The sequence below is a fragment of the Panthera onca genome, chromosome D2, assembly GCF_046562875.1.
Source record: "Panthera onca isolate mPanOnc1 chromosome D2, mPanOnc1 haplotype 2, whole genome shotgun sequence".
In the NCBI taxonomy this organism is placed as follows: domain Eukaryota; kingdom Metazoa; phylum Chordata; class Mammalia; order Carnivora; family Felidae; genus Panthera; species Panthera onca.
In genome coordinates this window covers 70,408,935-70,426,473 of record NC_138349.1, presented here as the reverse complement: position 1 = coordinate 70,426,473, position 17,539 = coordinate 70,408,935, and the positions used below count along the sequence as shown (strand labels likewise).

The 17,539-nt window shown below is 44.4% G+C and overlaps 1 protein-coding gene across 4 annotated transcripts in view; it reads left to right on the top strand.

The window, feature by feature from the left end:
- Positions 1–17,249, top strand: part of TAF5L (TATA-box binding protein associated factor 5 like) — a 31,625-nt gene extending 14,376 nt beyond the window's left edge. For all 4 annotated transcript variants that reach the window (XM_060642779.3, XM_060642782.3, XM_060642780.3 and 1 more), the window contains exons 3-5: positions 143–247; positions 8,287–9,011; positions 16,409–17,249. In XM_060642779.3, the coding sequence (XP_060498762.1) occupies positions 143–247; positions 8,287–9,011; positions 16,409–17,206 (1,628 nt within the window). In that variant the 3' untranslated portion in view covers positions 17,207–17,249. The remainder of the gene's footprint in view (positions 1–142; positions 248–8,286; positions 9,012–16,408) is intronic.
- Positions 17,250–17,539: the final 290 nt, after the last annotated feature.

The following is a 17,539-nucleotide window of genomic DNA, read 5'->3' as shown; positions in this document are numbered from 1 at the left end:
GAAGTCCCAGCATACTTTGAAAATGTACTGAAAAGTCCATTGCTGCTGATGCGTACTCAACACCCTCGTCCATCCATCCTGCCACAGATTGGATTAATAATTGTGTTTCCCATCCCCATCTCGTGTATCTTTTCCGCCTCAGTCCAATCCGAATCCGGTTGTGCCAACATCGTGTCCGCAGCCCCTTGCCAGGCAGAGCCCCAGCAATATGAAGTACAGTTTGGACGACTACGGAATTTTCTCACTGGTAAGTACTCAGCCCCAGGAGCTACTTCTTATCAAGAAAGAATCATGCAAATGTCCCTCAGAACCTAGTATATTCCAGGTATGGTGTACATAGTAGAGATTCCAAGGTGGTTTCGCACAGCCCTTGTACTCAGTATTACAATCTATTGGAATTCGTAAGAGGGTTAAATCACAAGGTTAAAGTGTGCCAGAACCAGGGCTCCAGATGTTTTGTTCACCGTTTTACCTGTGGCTGTCAGCAGACTGACTAGAACTTGGGTTGAAACAGCGAAAGCTCAATCAGCCGTGTAGAGAAACATACTTAAATGTAGAGAATTTGAAATGTACGTTGAAATTGCTGTTACTAATATAGCACATCTCAGGATGAGCTTTTCCCCTTATTTCCCCAAGTGCAAGGCTGTTGTTCTCATGAATCGGCAAGATAAAAAATTAGAAGTAATTTAGACCATTCATGGGTGGTGTAATGACCACTAGAATGCAAAATCAGTAGATACGAGTTCCAATCAGTTCTGTTAACTCCCTGTATGACTTTTTAAATTCATCACTTAAAAAAAAATGGAGTTGCTTGGCCTCTCTGGGGCTCTGGTTTCCTTGTATTTGAAATAGAAAAGGCGATTCAAGGGGTGCCTGGGTGGCTCAGTCGGTTAAGCGTCCAACTTCGAGTCAGGTCATGATCTCACAGTTCGTGGGTTTGAGCCCTGCGCCGGGCTCTGTGCTGACAGCTCGGAGCCTGGAGCCTGCTTCGGACTCTGTGTCTCCCTCTCTTCTCTGCTCCTCCCCGACTCATGCTCTGTCTCTCTCTCTCTCTCTCTCTCTCTCAAAAATAAACATTAAAAAAAAATTTTTTTTTAAAGAAAAACCGATTCAAAAGTATAACCAAGTGTTCTCATCCATCCAGTCCCAAGATGACTGATTATAATTTTAATGTTGGAAAGATTATTGCAGTGAGGGAGACCAGCTTGATTCAGGTTATTAATCAAACTTTCTTGAGTACTTTCTTCATACACGATACCTTGAAGTACAAGACATACAAAACTCTCTGCCCTCAAAGGATTGAGAGTAACTGGCAGATAAAATGGTTAGTAGTAAATTATAGTTAAAACTCTTTGAGGTTGTTTTCTTTTTTTTTATTTGAAAAATCCTCAATAATAATCTTTAATGGTAAAGGTGCATATAATGCAATCAGTTATAAACCAAAATAATACATCTAGTTTTATTTCACTTAGGGTTGTCCTGATTTTACTTGACCTTTAATAGTTTGTATTTTAAAGGAGAGATTCCATATTTCCTGTGTCCTGCGGTTGGGGAAAATGGCCAAAATGTTACAGGGAATAAACGTTACGAAATAAAACCTTAGAGAGGGTTATCTTATCAGCCTCAGAGTTGTTGATTGCTGGAATTCAGAAGTATAGTCTTTTAAATGGTTACAAAAATGAAAAAATCATGAAACTTAAAGGTTTAGTAAAAAGAGTCTATTAAGTTTAAACTGAAAAGAAAGAAATTCCATTAAGATCCTCATATCATATGAATGTTAAATATCTCAGAACAGTGATCAGCTGCTCTCCATCTCCAGTAAGGATTAAAAAAAAAAAAAAAAAATTGAATTTATAAGAAGGATTTCATTCAGAGGTAAGCAAGAACTTGGAGATAATTTAATCATTGGCATTCGCTTTGGAGGCTTAAAGCAGTATTTCAAAATTTTTAATTCAGTCTTTAGAAAGCCATTTTACTCTGTTTTTAAAATAGGGCTCTATTTCTCTCTCCACGATAGATTTGTCTCTCTGTGCTATTGATGGGGAAGCTGGTTTGGAAAGGAATGCCTAACTCTTCTCAGCCTTTGTCTTTCATCCATTCAGCCGATATTTATGTTAAGCAGTGGTATTGCAATAGAGAGTATTGGTGTGGAGCCCACTGTCTAATGAGGGAGACAGACAAAAGCATAAAGCCCCAATGTATCATTACAATAGTGATGCCTTCCCTGTACTCACCTCATGAGATGACTCTTGTCATAGATACGACTTATTTCTATTATGCATGACACTCGTGACTGTAGTGATACTGTATAGATTTTTGTTTACGTTTTTAAATCAATGAAGCATAGATATGATAGGCTCATTGGAATAATTTCATGATACAGAACTGTGGTTACTTCTTGCAATGGAGAATTATGAATACATTTAATTGCTCACTGATGTGATTTACCCTGGTGCTAAGTTTTCTGCTTCAATTTATTTCTTTGGGCTCTTGATGTTATTCTTAAATATTTGCGGGGCGCCTGGGTGGCTCAGTCGGTTGAGTGTCCGACTTTGGCTCAGGTCATGATCTCATAGTTCGTGAGTTCGAGCCCCGCGTCAGGCTCTGTGCTGACAGCTAGTTCAGAGCCTGGAGCCTGCTTCAGATTCTGTGTCTCCCTCTCTCTCTGCTCCTCCCCTGCTTACATGCTGTCTCTCTCTCAAAAATAAAGATTAAAAAAATATGTATATACCTGCTCAAACTCTTAACATGGAGTAAATGTTGACTCCTTGTATTTGAGGATGCTGGTTTTTTCCTAATATGTGGTATCTTCTTTATTCTCATCTCATAATGTCCTTCAGCCAGAACTTTACATTGCAGTAAATTGTAATCTACTAACCCTCTCCTTTGTCTTGTTTCAAAACTGAGGAAGTTGTCTGTTATTTTACCTATAATTCCTTAATCCACTGGGCACAGGTTATTTGGAGGGGGTGAATATATGTTTTGTCGTGTGTTTTTACAGACTGCTTTTCCCGAAACATTTTTGCATACCCTCAGGCCTCTGAAGAGTAGTCAACCAAGTCAAACGAACAAGTGTTTCCTGAGCACCAAAATAAAGTATAACTTATAGTAATTAATCTAAGTGAGAAGCAATCCAAACCACAGAAGTCTAAAACTAAAAGTTTTTAAATAAAGTTCAAACATAGTGGAAGAATTTTCACAAGCAGTGTGAAACCAGTGTTGAATTTTGTACGTCTAGGAATCGCATTCTGAAAGAAAGGTGAACGTTGGATGGGGTAGTCGAGAAAGCCTTCCTGAGTAGGGGGTAGAATTGAAGTTAGCATTTGGAAGGTGGGGTGGATTTCAGTAAATGGTGGGAGAGGAGAAGGAGGAGGATTCGGGGTATGGGGAAAAGATAGGAACGAGAGGGTACAGATGGCAATTTTCCCCTCTAGGAGCAGGGAGAAAACGAGCTTGGTTGAGAACAGGGCTTTCCGATTGCAGAGAAAGCCAGATACCCTGGAGCCAGGCTGAGGAGAGACCTGACCACTGGGCCTGGAAGCGTGAGCCTCTTCCTGTCTCCTGGCGGAGACAACCAACAGGAATGTTAGTCTAAGGGCAGTTTGTGACAGGGTTTGCAAGTGGGATGGCACAGAGGCCAGCCTGAAGTCCGCTGCAGTAGTTGCTTGCGAAGGGAGGTGAGTAAGGACCAGAACTCAGCGGAGGTGTGAAAATGGAAAACAGGGTCTGGATCTCATAATTAAATTTCCAAGGTAGACTCTCCAAGGCTCAAGATCAAAGGAGGATGACTCGGGCTCTGTGACAAACCGGGGCTTAAGCTACATTGGGCAGAAATAAGTCACGTTGTGTCTTGTACATCATGATGATGGTAGCCTCCCATGGTATAGACTGCAGTAGGAAACCGAGGCTAGTATTTAAGAGAAGATACAGCCTCGTGATAAAGAACTCAGCATCAGCTTCACGGAGGTGCAAATTCCAGTTTTAGGAGATGATCAATCTCGAAGATAGTAGGAAAATAAGAGCATCTCAGGCTGGAGCACCCGGAGTGTTTTTTTCCTCCGTAAGTTACCTGTGGGCGAGAGATTCTGGGAGCTCACCTACTGCTGTGGGCCCTTTTCTTCAGGAGGCACAGTAGGAAGAGCAGAGGCTTTGGAACCATTCGGTCCAGGTGTGAATCTGGGGCCAGCCGTGACCCTTAGACACAATGACGGATGTCAGGTGCCTGGGTCACAGGAAACACACACTCCGTGTTCACTCCTGAAAGTGAAATGAGCATTTGAGGAACACGAGGGAGAAGCGGAGCCCAGGAGGGAGGGAGGTAAGAAGTCAAGCTGGGCAGTGTGGTGTTTCAGAGTAGAGGCCGGGGTGCCACGTAGTGGGGTCAGACCACACAGAGACAGGCAGGAGGACACGGACTGACAAGCTCGGTTTTCACCTAACCTCGTGTCCTTTTCGCTGCTGATGTCTGCAAACTCCATGAAAAGCTTCCTCTTCTTTCCCACCAGAGGAGTGTGGCTCCAAGTAGGCATTTGTTACGTAGCCGGCGGGTAGATGGATGGGAGGAAAGAAAATCGCGCTTTTCGGAGGATATGCTCCTTTTGAAATTAGAAAAAATCTATTTTAAGTGGGTCCCCTTTGAGCAGAATCCAAAGTGCGTGTTATGATTGCAAGGAAACAAGATGAATCATGTGGGTCTCACCTTGTTCCACATAATGAGTACGTTGATCAAAATGTTATTTTATACCTGACCAGTTCTCTTCAGACAAGAGAGAACAGCTAAGCAATTTTGAAACTGAGCTGAAACAGCAGTGAATTTCAGTCAGTTTTGAAGCAGTGCAGCCCTGTTTCTTGCTGGCTAGGTTCTTTCTATAAACTTATTAAACTAAAATGCCTCTCATTTTGAAAAGGAAGCCTGAAACTAAGATTTTAAGGAATTGCAAACAATTCATCCCCATCGTATATCGGAAATCCAGTTGATAAGGATTGAGCTGTTTTGGTTTTGGTTTTTTCATTAGTATTTTGGGGAAAAAAATTTTCCAGAGCTCTTCTAAAGAACTACAGCATTTAGGGGCACCTGGGTGGCTTAGTTGCTTAAGTGTCTGGCTTCGGCTCAGGTCATGATCCACAGTTTGTGTGTTCGAGCCCCGCGTCGGGCTCTGTGCTGACAGCTCAGAGCCTGGAGCCTGCTTTGGAGTCTGTGTCTCCTGCGCTCTCCGCCCCTTCCCCGCTCGCACTCGCTTGCTCTCTCGAAAGTAAATAGACCTACAAGAATTTAAAAAAAAAATTACAGCTTCTAAAGAAAAAATTTTCGGGAGCTCTTCTAAAGAATTACAGCATTTACAGAAGAAACATTTAAAGAATTGGGGTGCCTGGGTGGCTCAGTCGGTTAGGCATCCGACTTCAGCTCAGGTCATGATATCACAGTTCGTGAGTTCAGGGCCCCACACCGAGCTCTGTGCTGACAGCTCAGAGCCTGGAGCCTGCTTCGGATTGTGTGTGTGTGTCTCTCTCTCTCTCTGCTCCTCCCCCGCTCCTGCTCTGTCTCTTTCAGTGTCTCAAAAATGAATAAACATTAAAAAAAAAAAAAAAAAGAATTAAAGACCAAAGTCTGTATCTGGGCCCTCCATAGAAACACAACTGATAGGGTATATGTGCAGAGAGATACGTTTCAAGGAGTCAGTGCATGCAGTTCTGGAGGCTAGCAAGTCCAAAATCCACAGAACCGGCAGGCAGGCTGGATACCCTGGGAAGCGTTGCAGTTCAAATACAAAGAATTCCCTCTTCTCCTGGCAGAATTCCCTCTTCCGGGGAGATCAGTGTTTGTTCTTATAAGGCCTTCAATTGATTGGACGAGGCTCACCCACATTATGGAGGATAATCTGCTTTACTCAAAGTCTACTGACTTAAACATTAGTCGCATCTAAAAAACAAAATACCTTCACAGAACCATCCAGAATAATGTTTAAGTATCTGGGCATTATGACCGAGCCAAGTTGACACGAAATTAACCACCACAAGTCCACCCCCTGTCAACTTGGCACCCGTACCCATCTCCTGAAAGCGTACTTACTCTCCAAATAAAGGTTATTAACAAGGTCATTATTCCACCCAACATGATACAGCTCTCCTGAGGACAGTGAAAAATGCACTAATCCTTCCCCCAGAAGAAAAAACAAAGTCCTTAGGTGATTTACTCTTTTCCTTGATATCCTGAAACTTAAATACTATGGCATAAAGTTAACAATACTTAAATACTCTGATACAAAATCAGAGTAACTTGTGTACATGATAAGGGAATAAGAGAGGAAAGAAAACAAAGATATTTGCCTATAGATACACACACACACACACTTATTCACAACAAAATAGGGAGGGTTACATAAATAATCTTCATTTCTGTAACTGGTCACATATTTCATTCTTGGTGGGTAACTACCTTCTTCTACCCGTTCTGTATTTTCTTTCCCTTCAGCGAACCCCTCAGCTGGTCCTGGGTCTTTACCTGATGGGATGATCCATACCTTCATTTCTGAAGAGCCTTGGGCCGTTACTGGACCTGCCTCGATTAGAGTTTTGTAGTTTTCCGTTACCCTTAACCAAGGGACAGAATGAGACCAAGAGATGCCCTAAGGGATCTCCTGTAGTCCAGACATACCCTTCCTTTCCTCCACTGTGGAGTGACCGTCCAGTGTCCCCTTGGTAGTCAGGATCAGTCGGCCCAGCCAGCACTGCAACTCCCTTCTTTGCCTGCTGGAGACAGGAGGAGCCCAGAGCGGCCCGGTGACAGTCGTAATTTCAGTTCATTTTCTAAACATGTCTTGCAGTAGGGACGCCTTTATTCTAAACTGTACGTATTGTACAATTAATTCACCTGTGATAAAGTGAAGTAGGGTGTTGGGTAGAGATACCATGCGGGTATCATTTGTCATCAAATTAGGGAGGCAAGATTCTCCGATGTTCCTGCTTTTGAGCCATGAATGGATTCTTTTTCACGAAGGGGAAAAAAAGATGCCAGCAGAAGCAGCAAATGCTGACTGAAAGCATTTGGGTACTTGTTTGTTTATGTGCAAACATTACACTCGATATAAAACCCTTATGGCTGCCGTATTTCCAAATGAAACCGAAACTCACAAATCAAGTGCAAGCAAAACCACAAAAGCATTAAAGTTCCAATTAACAGCAAGTGAATATATCGGATGGATTTTGCCGGAACTAACTTGCTGCTCCAGGTGGAGTTGGGGACGGTGCTGCTGGCTGTGACACAGGCTAGCCTGCACTCAGCTTCCCGGAGGCCCTTGCACCCCGCGTAAGGTCCTGCCACCCCCACTGGCCTCTGGCTGAACGACCTTTGTGCCTTCATGGCTCACTCTGCCCTCACTCAACGTAGGTGTCAGATACACCTCAGGGCTTTTCTCGTTCGCCTGTGACATTTAAAGCCGGACACGTTTTTGAACATCCTTTGTCACATAGCTTCCTGATGTTAAAGTCTCAAATTAGTAAATGGTTTAGCCTTAATGACATGAAAATGTCTCATCTGTAAATTATCACTGCAAAAGAGAAGTTTTATTTTGTAGTCAACATAATCAAAATGATCACACTGGCAGATACGGGACAACAAGGGATGGATGTTGTCATCTTAGTGTTAGGGCGTGCCAGCCTGGGTAGGGAGACACGGTAATGAACTCACAAAAATAAGTACTCCCTGATATCACTTTAGGTGACGGCTGCCAGAAGTAATCACAAAATTAAATCGAGCACTAAAATCGTATGTCAGTACTTGCTTAATGGCCATCCAGACATTCTGAATACACTTGTGTTCGTTTTTTTTTGTTTTTTGTTTTTTTAATCATCATCGAGTTAAAAAGTGTCTGTGAAGAAGTCACAGTCTCCCAAGAATATATCTAAGGACCCTCAGAGGTCTGCGCTCCCCAGTTTTGAGAAACATATTGAAGGGAAAGTACTGAACCTCGAAGACCTGGGCACAAGCCCCTGACGTGTCGTGAGGACTTAGGCAAGTCACTTAACCTCTCTGGGCATCAAAGTCCTGATTTGTGGCCGACTTCAGACCCAGTTTTGCTGGACTTCAGAGTCCCTGCTCTTTCTTCTTCAGTCAGAAGGCTTTGAATTTCCACAATTCCACGTTGGGCTTCTATTTCAGTCGATAGTCCTGACCAGAAAGTGTTCTGTGATGGTGGGCTCCCCGGGAGAGTCCCATTATTCCTTGAAATTATACTGATTATAAAGCCCTCGTTTTTTGTTTTTTGTTTTTTGTTTTTTTCATTGTAGATTCTGATTCCCAGCATAGCCACGAAGTGATGCCTCTCCTCTATCCTCTCTTTGTCTACCTCCATCTCAACCTGGTCCAGAACAGTCCTAAGAGCACAGTGGAAAGTTTTTACAGCCGCTTCCATGGGATGTTTCTGCAGAACGCTAGCCAGAAGGATGTCATTGAGCAGCTACAGACCACTCAAACCATCCAGGACATCCTGTCTAACTTCAAGCTTCGAGCATTCCTAGATAACAAGTACGTGGTCCGTCTGCAGGAAGACAGCTACAACTACCTTATCCGCTACCTCCAAAGTGACAACAACACCGCCCTGTGCAAAGTCCTCACCTTGCATATCCATCTTGACGTGCAGCCTGCCAAGAGAACAGATTACCAGCTCTACGCCAGCGGCGGCTCCTCCCGGAGCGAGGGCAACGGCTTAGAGCCCGCCGACATGCCCGCCCCTATCCTGCAGAACGAGGCTGCCCTGGAGGTCTTGCAGGAGAGCATTAAGCGCGTCAAGGATGGCCCTCCCTCCCTCACTACCATCTGTTTCTATGCCTTCTATAACACAGAGCAGCTGTTGAACACTGCGGAAATCTCCCCAGACAGCAAGCTGCTTGCTGCGGGGTTTGACAACTCCTGCATAAAACTGTGGAGTTTACGAGCCAGGAAGTTAAAGTCAGAACCCCATCAAGTAGACGTGTCCCGCATCCACTTGGCTTGTGACATTCTGGAGGAGGAGGTATGAATATCAGTTTTCTTGCCTACACCTGCCTTACTAATTTGCTTAGAGTTCTTACCAAACATGACAGATCTTATGGAGAATGGACTTCGTTATTTCCTTCACCGTATAGCCGCAGCCAGACTAATGCCCATGTAACCTGTAGCCATTGAATTCCTGCTCATGCCTAACCTTGGAAGACATGAAAACTATTCTTAACAACATTAACTGAACATCATTAATGATCGATCAGTGTTTGTTACTGTCTGAATGTGGACAACATTGCTAAGCCTAATTAAAGACCTTTAGCTAATATTGAGATTTACAGTAAGTGTGGGTGTGGGTGTGGGTGGCGGTGACAGCGGTGGCAGCCAGGGTGTACACTTGTGCAAACATAAACATTTAGAAGTAGGATTGCTGGGTCAGAGGGTCTGCACTTTAAATTATGATAAATATTCTCATTTTCCGGTCACATCAACGGTAAATGAGAACTCTGGTCTCCCTTCACCCTCACCAACACTGGATGTTACTGGCCTTCCTGGGGCCAGTGCACGTCCTCTGGCTTCATGTCCCCCCGGGGCGTTCCCAAACCCCATTTTGAAAAGTACACAGGAAGTATAGTTGACATTTCACCCATCAGTCGGGGTAATGATCTTGTTCGGTTTGTTTAGGGATGGTTACCGAAAAGGCAGGCCGAGTGGCCCGAGTTTCAAGTCCCTGAGAGTTACTGTCTTAGAAAACATGTGGGCAAAGAGAGAAATTTCATAGAGTTCGCCTTCCCTGAAAGTGGCCCCACAACAGCTGGGGGCTAGAATATTTTCGTCATCTCACCACTGAAATTCAGGGAGCTGTGGCTCAAGTTAGTTTCGATGGAAAATTCTTTGCATGGGGTTGAAAAATTAAGGAGTTTAGAAAAGTTCAACGTAATTTCCATAGGTGATAAGGATATCAAGAATATTGGATGCACAAAATAAGCCCTTTTTTCCAATTCTTGTTTTCTTAATCAACTTCCAGTTAATATGATCTTTGAATTTTTCTTTCTTGTGACTGAGATGATACAGAGGAGTTTGTTGTGATGAGTAAAAGGTCTAAATTCCAATACACACCCTTTGATTTCTAGAATCTTACAGTACCCTCCAAAATACCTTTTTAACTTTATTTATTTATTTTGAGAGAGAGAGTACAAGTGAGGGAGGGTCAGAGAGAGAGGGAGGGAGAATCCCAAGCAGGCTCTACCCTGTCAGAGCAGAGCCCAGTGCGGGGCTCGATCCCCCAACCATGAGATCATGACCTGAACTGAAACCAAGAGTCAGACACTCAACCAACTGAGCCACCAAGGCACCCCCGAGATATTTTTTATTGCTCATGTATTTGAATTTTTAGATTTCTTTTCCTAGGAGACAATTCTAGCCTGTTGAGCATTCTTCACATACAACTGAAGGATGTTGCCTTCGTTGAGTTACAACCTTCTGTAAATACAAGGAGAGAAATTATTCCTGCTGACCTTATCAGCTTGATGATATTGTTTGGAGATTATTCTAGGCATTACAAGTTAACATAAAGGAAGACAGCAAAGAGAAAGATAAATACGAAGAAGGAAAGAACATTAGGTTCAAAAAACGTTTTAAGATTCTACCTGGGCTACCACTGAGAATTAGCTTTGTGACCTATTCTGTAGAGATTTCCAGGCTTTGGAAGGCGTGCATTTGAAGACCCAGAAGCGAAGAATAACATGATGAATTCCAGGAAGTGATAGAAATTAAATGTAGCTACCGTTGGGAGTGGTAAGACAGGAAGCAGTATGGCGCCACAGGCTGCGTGAGGGATTACGGTGGCCTGAGCAAGGGGAGTGGCGGCAGGAAGGGAGCACAGTGGACAGGTTAGATGAGGGCTCCAGCACTGGATTCAGTGGAGGGGCTGGAGGCAAAGGAAGAGTCGAGGAGGACATCTGTGTCTCAGACTTGACCACCTGGGTGGATGGTGGGACATGCTATTCGACTCAGAAGAGGTGATGTCAGGGGAGCGCTTGTTTTGTTTAGGTATCTTCCTGATTTATTCGCCATTATCCACATGGAAAGTACCATAGATTCTGCTACAGTAGGAAGGTACTGCTTTCCTTGTGAACAAACTTTCTTTTACCTTTAGAACTAAAGTTGAGATCGTCCCATTATGTTGTGAGGGGTTTCCTGTTTGGGATTTCTACCCCCCACCCCCCCCACCCATTTTGTCATAGCAGTTTAGGGAAGTTTTTGTCGTTATGGTGGGGAGGGGGGTGGTTTTTGGTTTTTTGGTTTCTGACGAGGCACATTTTGGGGGAAAGCAAGGTATAAATCAGTTCTGATAGGTTTTAATGTTTCTTGAATGAGAACTTGGACTTCTTGTAGAATTCACAATTAAAATGGAAACTCTTAAAAAAATTTTCTTAATGTTTATTTTTGAGAGAGAGAGAGAGTGCAAGTGGGGGAGGGGCAGAGAGAGAGAGAGAGAGGGAGACATGGGATACGAAGCAGGCTCCAAGCTCTGAGCTGTCAGCCCAGAGCCCGACATGGGGCTCAAACTCACAAACCACAAGATCATGACCTGAGCCGAAGTCAGATGCTTACCCGACTGAGCCACCCAGGCACCCCTAAAATAGAAACTCTTTTTTTTTTTCACATTGATTTATTTTTGAGAGACAGAGTGAGACAGTGCACGAGTGGGGGAGGGGCAGAGAGAGAAGGAGATACAGAGTCCGAAGCAGGCCCCAGGCTCTGAGCTGTCAGCACAGAGCCTGACACGGGGCTCGAACCCACAAACCGTGAGATCATCAATGACCTGAGCTGAAGTCGGACACTCAACTGACTGAGCCACCCAGGCGCCCCTAAAATAGAAGCTCTTAATGCAAAGATCACAAACTCACATGCTTGTAGAGGCCAAGCAGGTAAAAGTAAATGGTAAAGCTACCTGGATCAAAGAGCTGGTAGGAAGTACGAAAGGACACGAAAACCCAATCAAAACTCCACTTTGCAACCTCTGCCTTAATCTTTGTGAAGCAACAGCTGTTGCACAAGTTAGTGGATAAAATGTTTTAATAGTAGGTATTTAAAATATTGATCAGACCCAGCAATTCCATTTCCAGATATATGCCCAAGAGAATTGAAAAGACATGTCCACACAAAAATTTGTACATGTTCAAAAAAAAATTTGTACATGTTCAAAAAATTGTACATGTTCATAATATCATTATTCATAATTGCCCCAAAGTGTGAACAGCCCAAATGTCAATCAGCAGATTAACAGATACACAAAATGTGGTATATCTGTGTGATGGAATACTGTTCAGCCATAAAAAGTTATAAAGATACATATGAGACCTGCTGTAATGTAGATGAGCCTCGTAAATAAACATTTTGCTAAGTAAAAGAAGCCAGCCACGAAGGACCACATACTATAGGATTTCATTATAGGAAATATCCAGAATAGGCATATCTGTAGAAACAAAGTAGACTGTTTCCCCAGGCCAGAGGCTGGGGACAGGGAACTGGGCAGCGATTGCTAATGGGGAAAGGGGTTCTTTTTTGAGGTGATGAAAATGTTCTGTACTAGGTAAGTGGTCATAGTTGCACAATTCTGTGAGTATACTAAAAGCCATCGAGTTATGCTGTAAAAAAAAATTTTTTTAATGCTTATTTTTTGAGACAGAGACAGAGCGTTAGCAGGGGAGGGACAGGGAGAGAGGGAGACGCACAATCCGAAGTGGGCTCCAGGCTCTGAGCCGTCAGCACAGAGCCCAACGTGGGGCTCAAACCCATGAACCACAAGATCATGACCTGAGCTGAAATGGGACACTTCACCAACTGAGCCACCCAGGTGGCCCGAGTTATACTTTTTAAAGAGAGTGAATTTTAGAGTATGTGAATTCTGTCTCAGTTTTAAAAAATCAGAAAACAAAAGCTCCAATGAGGGCATAAAATGTTCTCTATTAAGTCAAGTAAAACTGGATGTACGGCACTGCCCCGATATCTTCAACTTGGAAGATATTCTGGATTGACCTCTGAAAAGCTGTTAACTGGCACGGCAGTGCCCTTCTTCCCAAAGGTAGCAGCGCCCCCCCCCCCCAACCCCCGCCTCCTGTCTGAGACCCTCCATCCTCTGTAAGTTAGCAATGAGGTCCGGCGTTTACCCTTGTTGATTGGTAACTATGTCTTTTTAACATTCGAGCAACATGGCCAAACCACAGATACCAGATCAAGGATTTTCTCTGTGTTTCAGGTATGTGTACACGATCACCCCATCCCTGCCAGCCTCCCACCCTCCTAGCAGCCCTGCAGTACAGCATCCGTTCACGCACTGTCTAGCGAGCCTTGCCCCAGTCCAGCAGTCTTTCAGTCTGAAAAGGAAAGCAGTCAGTGTTGTGAATGACACTCAGTTCTGTGATTTGTGTATAAAATGGTCGTTTAGGTCTTTGCCGGCCTGTAAGAGTGTAACGTGAGCCTTGTTTGTACTTTTTATTTTTCTAGTAGCCACATGAAAAAATCAAATTAATAATGTATCTTATTTAATCCAGTGTGGCTAAAGTATTATCATTTCAACATGTAAGCAATATTAAAAAAATTATTACCGAAATCTGTTATATTCTCCTTTTTTGTCCTAAGTCTTGGAAATCTGGTGTGTTTTACACTTACAACAACGTGTTCAGCTCCACGAGCCGAGAGCCGCCTTCTCTCGCTCCCAAGTCTTAACCAACTCCCAGGCCCGCCATATTTAATCTCTTCCAGTTCCATTGGCACCTGATGATGGGAGAACAGCCCAAGGCCAAATCTCAGACCCCAAAGAGTACCCTTGAGCTAAGAAAGTCTGGAGTGTGAGCTGAGGCACATCGAACCTCCTAGTCCAGGAGCAGACATGCATAAGAAGTCCGAGATTTGTAGGGCCTCCGTGACCTAAAGCAGGGTTTAGCAAACTATGGCACAGGGGTACGAAACACAACATTCGAAGACCTTTTTATACTTCCTTTTCTTATTTTTAAATTTCTTACGCATGTTTTATAATGTACACGGTGTCATCTAGTATTACACGAATACACTTTACAAATTAAAAATTCCTATTTGGGACCAATGCGCATTTGCTGTCGGTTCAGCCGATTGTAGGGAGTTTGGGGTTTTGTCCTGTTGGCATGAAAGGAAGGAGAGGGAGAATTGGGCTGGGCATGTGTGAATCAGCTGCTTGTTCAGAGTTTCAGCTTGACTATGCTGAGGCCCTTGTGGGACTGGGTTGAGCCACAGAAGAAAATGTGGCTGGGTTATTTTAAGCTGTGGTCCTGGCATAGGGCTGATAGTGATAGCCAGCAGGAATGCTCTGGTTTCCCCATCTCTTGGTCTATACAGTCAACCAGGCACTTTTCCATGTGCTCGGGACAGTCGTCAGGACCCCTGGAAGTGCCAGCCTGATTTTAGGGTCCCCACCTAGGAGGCGAAGACCCACTTCCCTAACTTCTTGCTCCAAATGAAGACCACTTAAGCCTCAGAGATGGTAACGTGCCCTGTGGATTACCTTCAAAGGGTCTCTGTGTAATTCATCCGGGGTCGTTTTTTGTTCCCACGGTTTTTATATAAACTTTCTGGTGTACAGCAGTGAGTCATTCTTGAAATTTTAAAGTGTTGTTGTAACCTCTTTTGAAAGGAAAATTACTAATATTCTTGGTAACGCTCGGTAGAACGTTGGGCTCCCGAATGCTTATGTATTTTTAATGTTGAATGTCTGGAATAGCCATTCTGAATATTCATGGACGTCAGTATTTATTTTCTCTTACCTTTTCCTCAAATATGTACACATTGAAGGCATTTGTCTTATTTTGATTTTCATCGTGTTCAAATGGAAATGAGAAAGATGCCCTTTTCCTGTACCAGAACCTAAGGCTCGTAGACCTTTTTATTTCTAAGGCAGCAAAGCCAGTTGGTTCAAAAATCTTCTTACTCCCCGTTCACCTGGGGTTTAATTAAAACCCGTGTTAATTTATGAATTCCTGGACAGAGAGCTGTAGTGCTAAGTGAGGTGCTTGTCTACGAGAGAATGAAGGGAACCGGGATTTTGAACAGAGATAGTGTCCTTGGGGGGAAGAGGGTGAGGAAGGGGACTTCCCTCAGTACTATGAGCGGCTATCTTCTTTTCTGTCCCCACACACAGGAATTTATTTCCAAGAATCCCATGAGTCTCTTGGCTTTGTTTAAAGCTATTCTAAACCCATGCTTTGTTTGGGAAAATGTTTGAGACCCTCCAGAAAGTCTCAGTTTAACATTTCATCTTAGGGGGGCGCCTGGGTGGCTCAGTCAGTTAAGCATCTGACTTCAGCTCAGGTCATGATCTCATGGTTCGTGAGTTCAAGCCCCGCGTCGGGCTCTGTGCTGACAGCTCAGCTCGGAGCCTGGAGCCTGCTTCAGATTCTGTGTATCCCTCTCTCTCTGCCCATCTCTCCTCTCTCTCTTTCTGTCTCTCTCTTTGTCTCAGAAATAAATACACATCAAAAAAAAAAAAAAATCCCATCTAGGGACACCTGGGTGGCTCAATTAGTTGAGCATCTGACTCTTGATTTCAGCTCAGGTCATGATCCCAGGGTCGTGGGATCCAGCCCCGAGTTGGGCTCCGTGCTCAGCATGGATTTCTCTCTCTCTCTCTCTCTCTCAAAAAAAAAAAAAAAGAAGAAGAAGAAGAACAAAAAAAAACCCTTCATCTTTATTTCTTTTTGGACACCAGCAGTTTATGGTTTATGCCTGGTCGCAAGGTGTGAGTGTCATTTATTGGTAACTGCACCTTTCTGGTTTACTATTCGTTCTGATATGTCTAAGCTTTATTGTGGACAGCCCCTACGGTGGTTTTGGATTAATTTCGAATCAAGACCACGTCTGCCTTCGTCATTGACCCCAGTCATGGGAATGCCAGGAATTTTCTTAGCAGGGTAGAAACAGGGAGCGATGTGGTTTATAAAGCAGCTAAAACTGACCGATGAAGACCTGCCCACAGAAGAAAAGAACCTAAGAACGTAATGTGAATTCAGAAGTAAATCTTTCCAAATGATGCCCATCCAAATTAACAGTGGAAATTACCATTGACTTGTTTTTTGATCAGCTTTTGAAATCTCTTATCCCCAGCCTAACGGAAAGGTCCACAGTATTATAATAATAGCCTCGCATCTGTATACTTTTAATATAGTCTTAGCTGCAGGACGAATGTCAGGAAGCCAATTTGTAAGTTGTAGGAGACTTTTTATGCAGTCATGCGATGTTTTCCTGGGCTCACCCTTAAGCGCGAGGCCACTGACACTGGGCAGATGCTCTGTTTTTGCTGGACTCTTTGGTTTTCATGGCAGACCACTAAACATTTTTTTTCTTGTGTGTCTCTTTGCCATCCCCCACCCCCACCCCCACCCCCACTGTTCCCAGGATGATGAGGATGATAATGCGGGCACAGAGATGAAGATACTACGGGGACACTGTGGACCGGTATACAGCACAAGGTTCCTCGCAGACAGCTCAGGGTTGCTCTCTTGTTCTGAAGACATGTCCATTAGGTACTGGGACCTCGGGAGTTTCACCAACACTGTGTTATACCAAGGACATGCCTACCCCGTGTGGGACCTGGACATTAGCCCATATAGCCTGTACTTTGCCAGCGGGTCCCATGACCGCACCGCAAGGCTGTGGTCATTTGATCGGACGTACCCGCTGAGGATATATGCCGGGCACCTGGCAGATGTGGACTGTGTCAAATTCCACCCTAATTCGAACTACTTAGCCACAGGCTCGACCGACAAGACTGTCCGGCTGTGGAGTGCCCAACAGGGGAACTCGGTGAGGCTCTTCACCGGCCACCGCGGCCCCGTGCTCTCTCTCGCCTTTTCTCCCAACGGTAAGTACTTGGCATCGGCCGGCGAGGACCAGCGGCTGAAGCTGTGGGACTTGGCCTCTGGGACCCTTTATAAAGAACTGAGGGGCCATACGGACAACATCACCAGCCTCACCTTCAGTCCGGACAGTAGTCTGATCGCCTCTGCGTCCATGGACAACTCGGTACGCGTCTGGGACATTAGGAACACGTACTGCAGCGCCCCAGCCGACGGCTCCTCTGGCGAACTCGTGGGCGTGTACACCGGGCAGATGAGCAATGTACTGAGCGTGCAGTTCATGGCCTGCAACCTTCTTCTAGTGACTGGAATCACACAAGAAAATCAGGAACATTAATTTCTTTCTTCCTTTTTTTTTTTTTTTTTTTTTAATCTTTGTTGTAACGGACTGGGGCAGTAGTGGAAAGGCTCCAGGTTGCAAGTCTTAGGACGAATTGAGATTGAATCACTGACTGACTGTGAAAGACTCCCCGCTTCCCCCCCGCTTCTCCCGTGCAGACGTCCCGAGCGCGAGCGCGTCACCCCTTCCCTCCCTCCATCCCCCCCAGGGTCGAAGGACTGGGGGCGGGAGAGGTGCTGTCATTGGACATGAGATGGAGAATCAAGAGGCTCTGGAGGTCGGATTGCAAGTTCTTACAAAGATCCCCCCGCATCCTCGCCTGAGCACCTT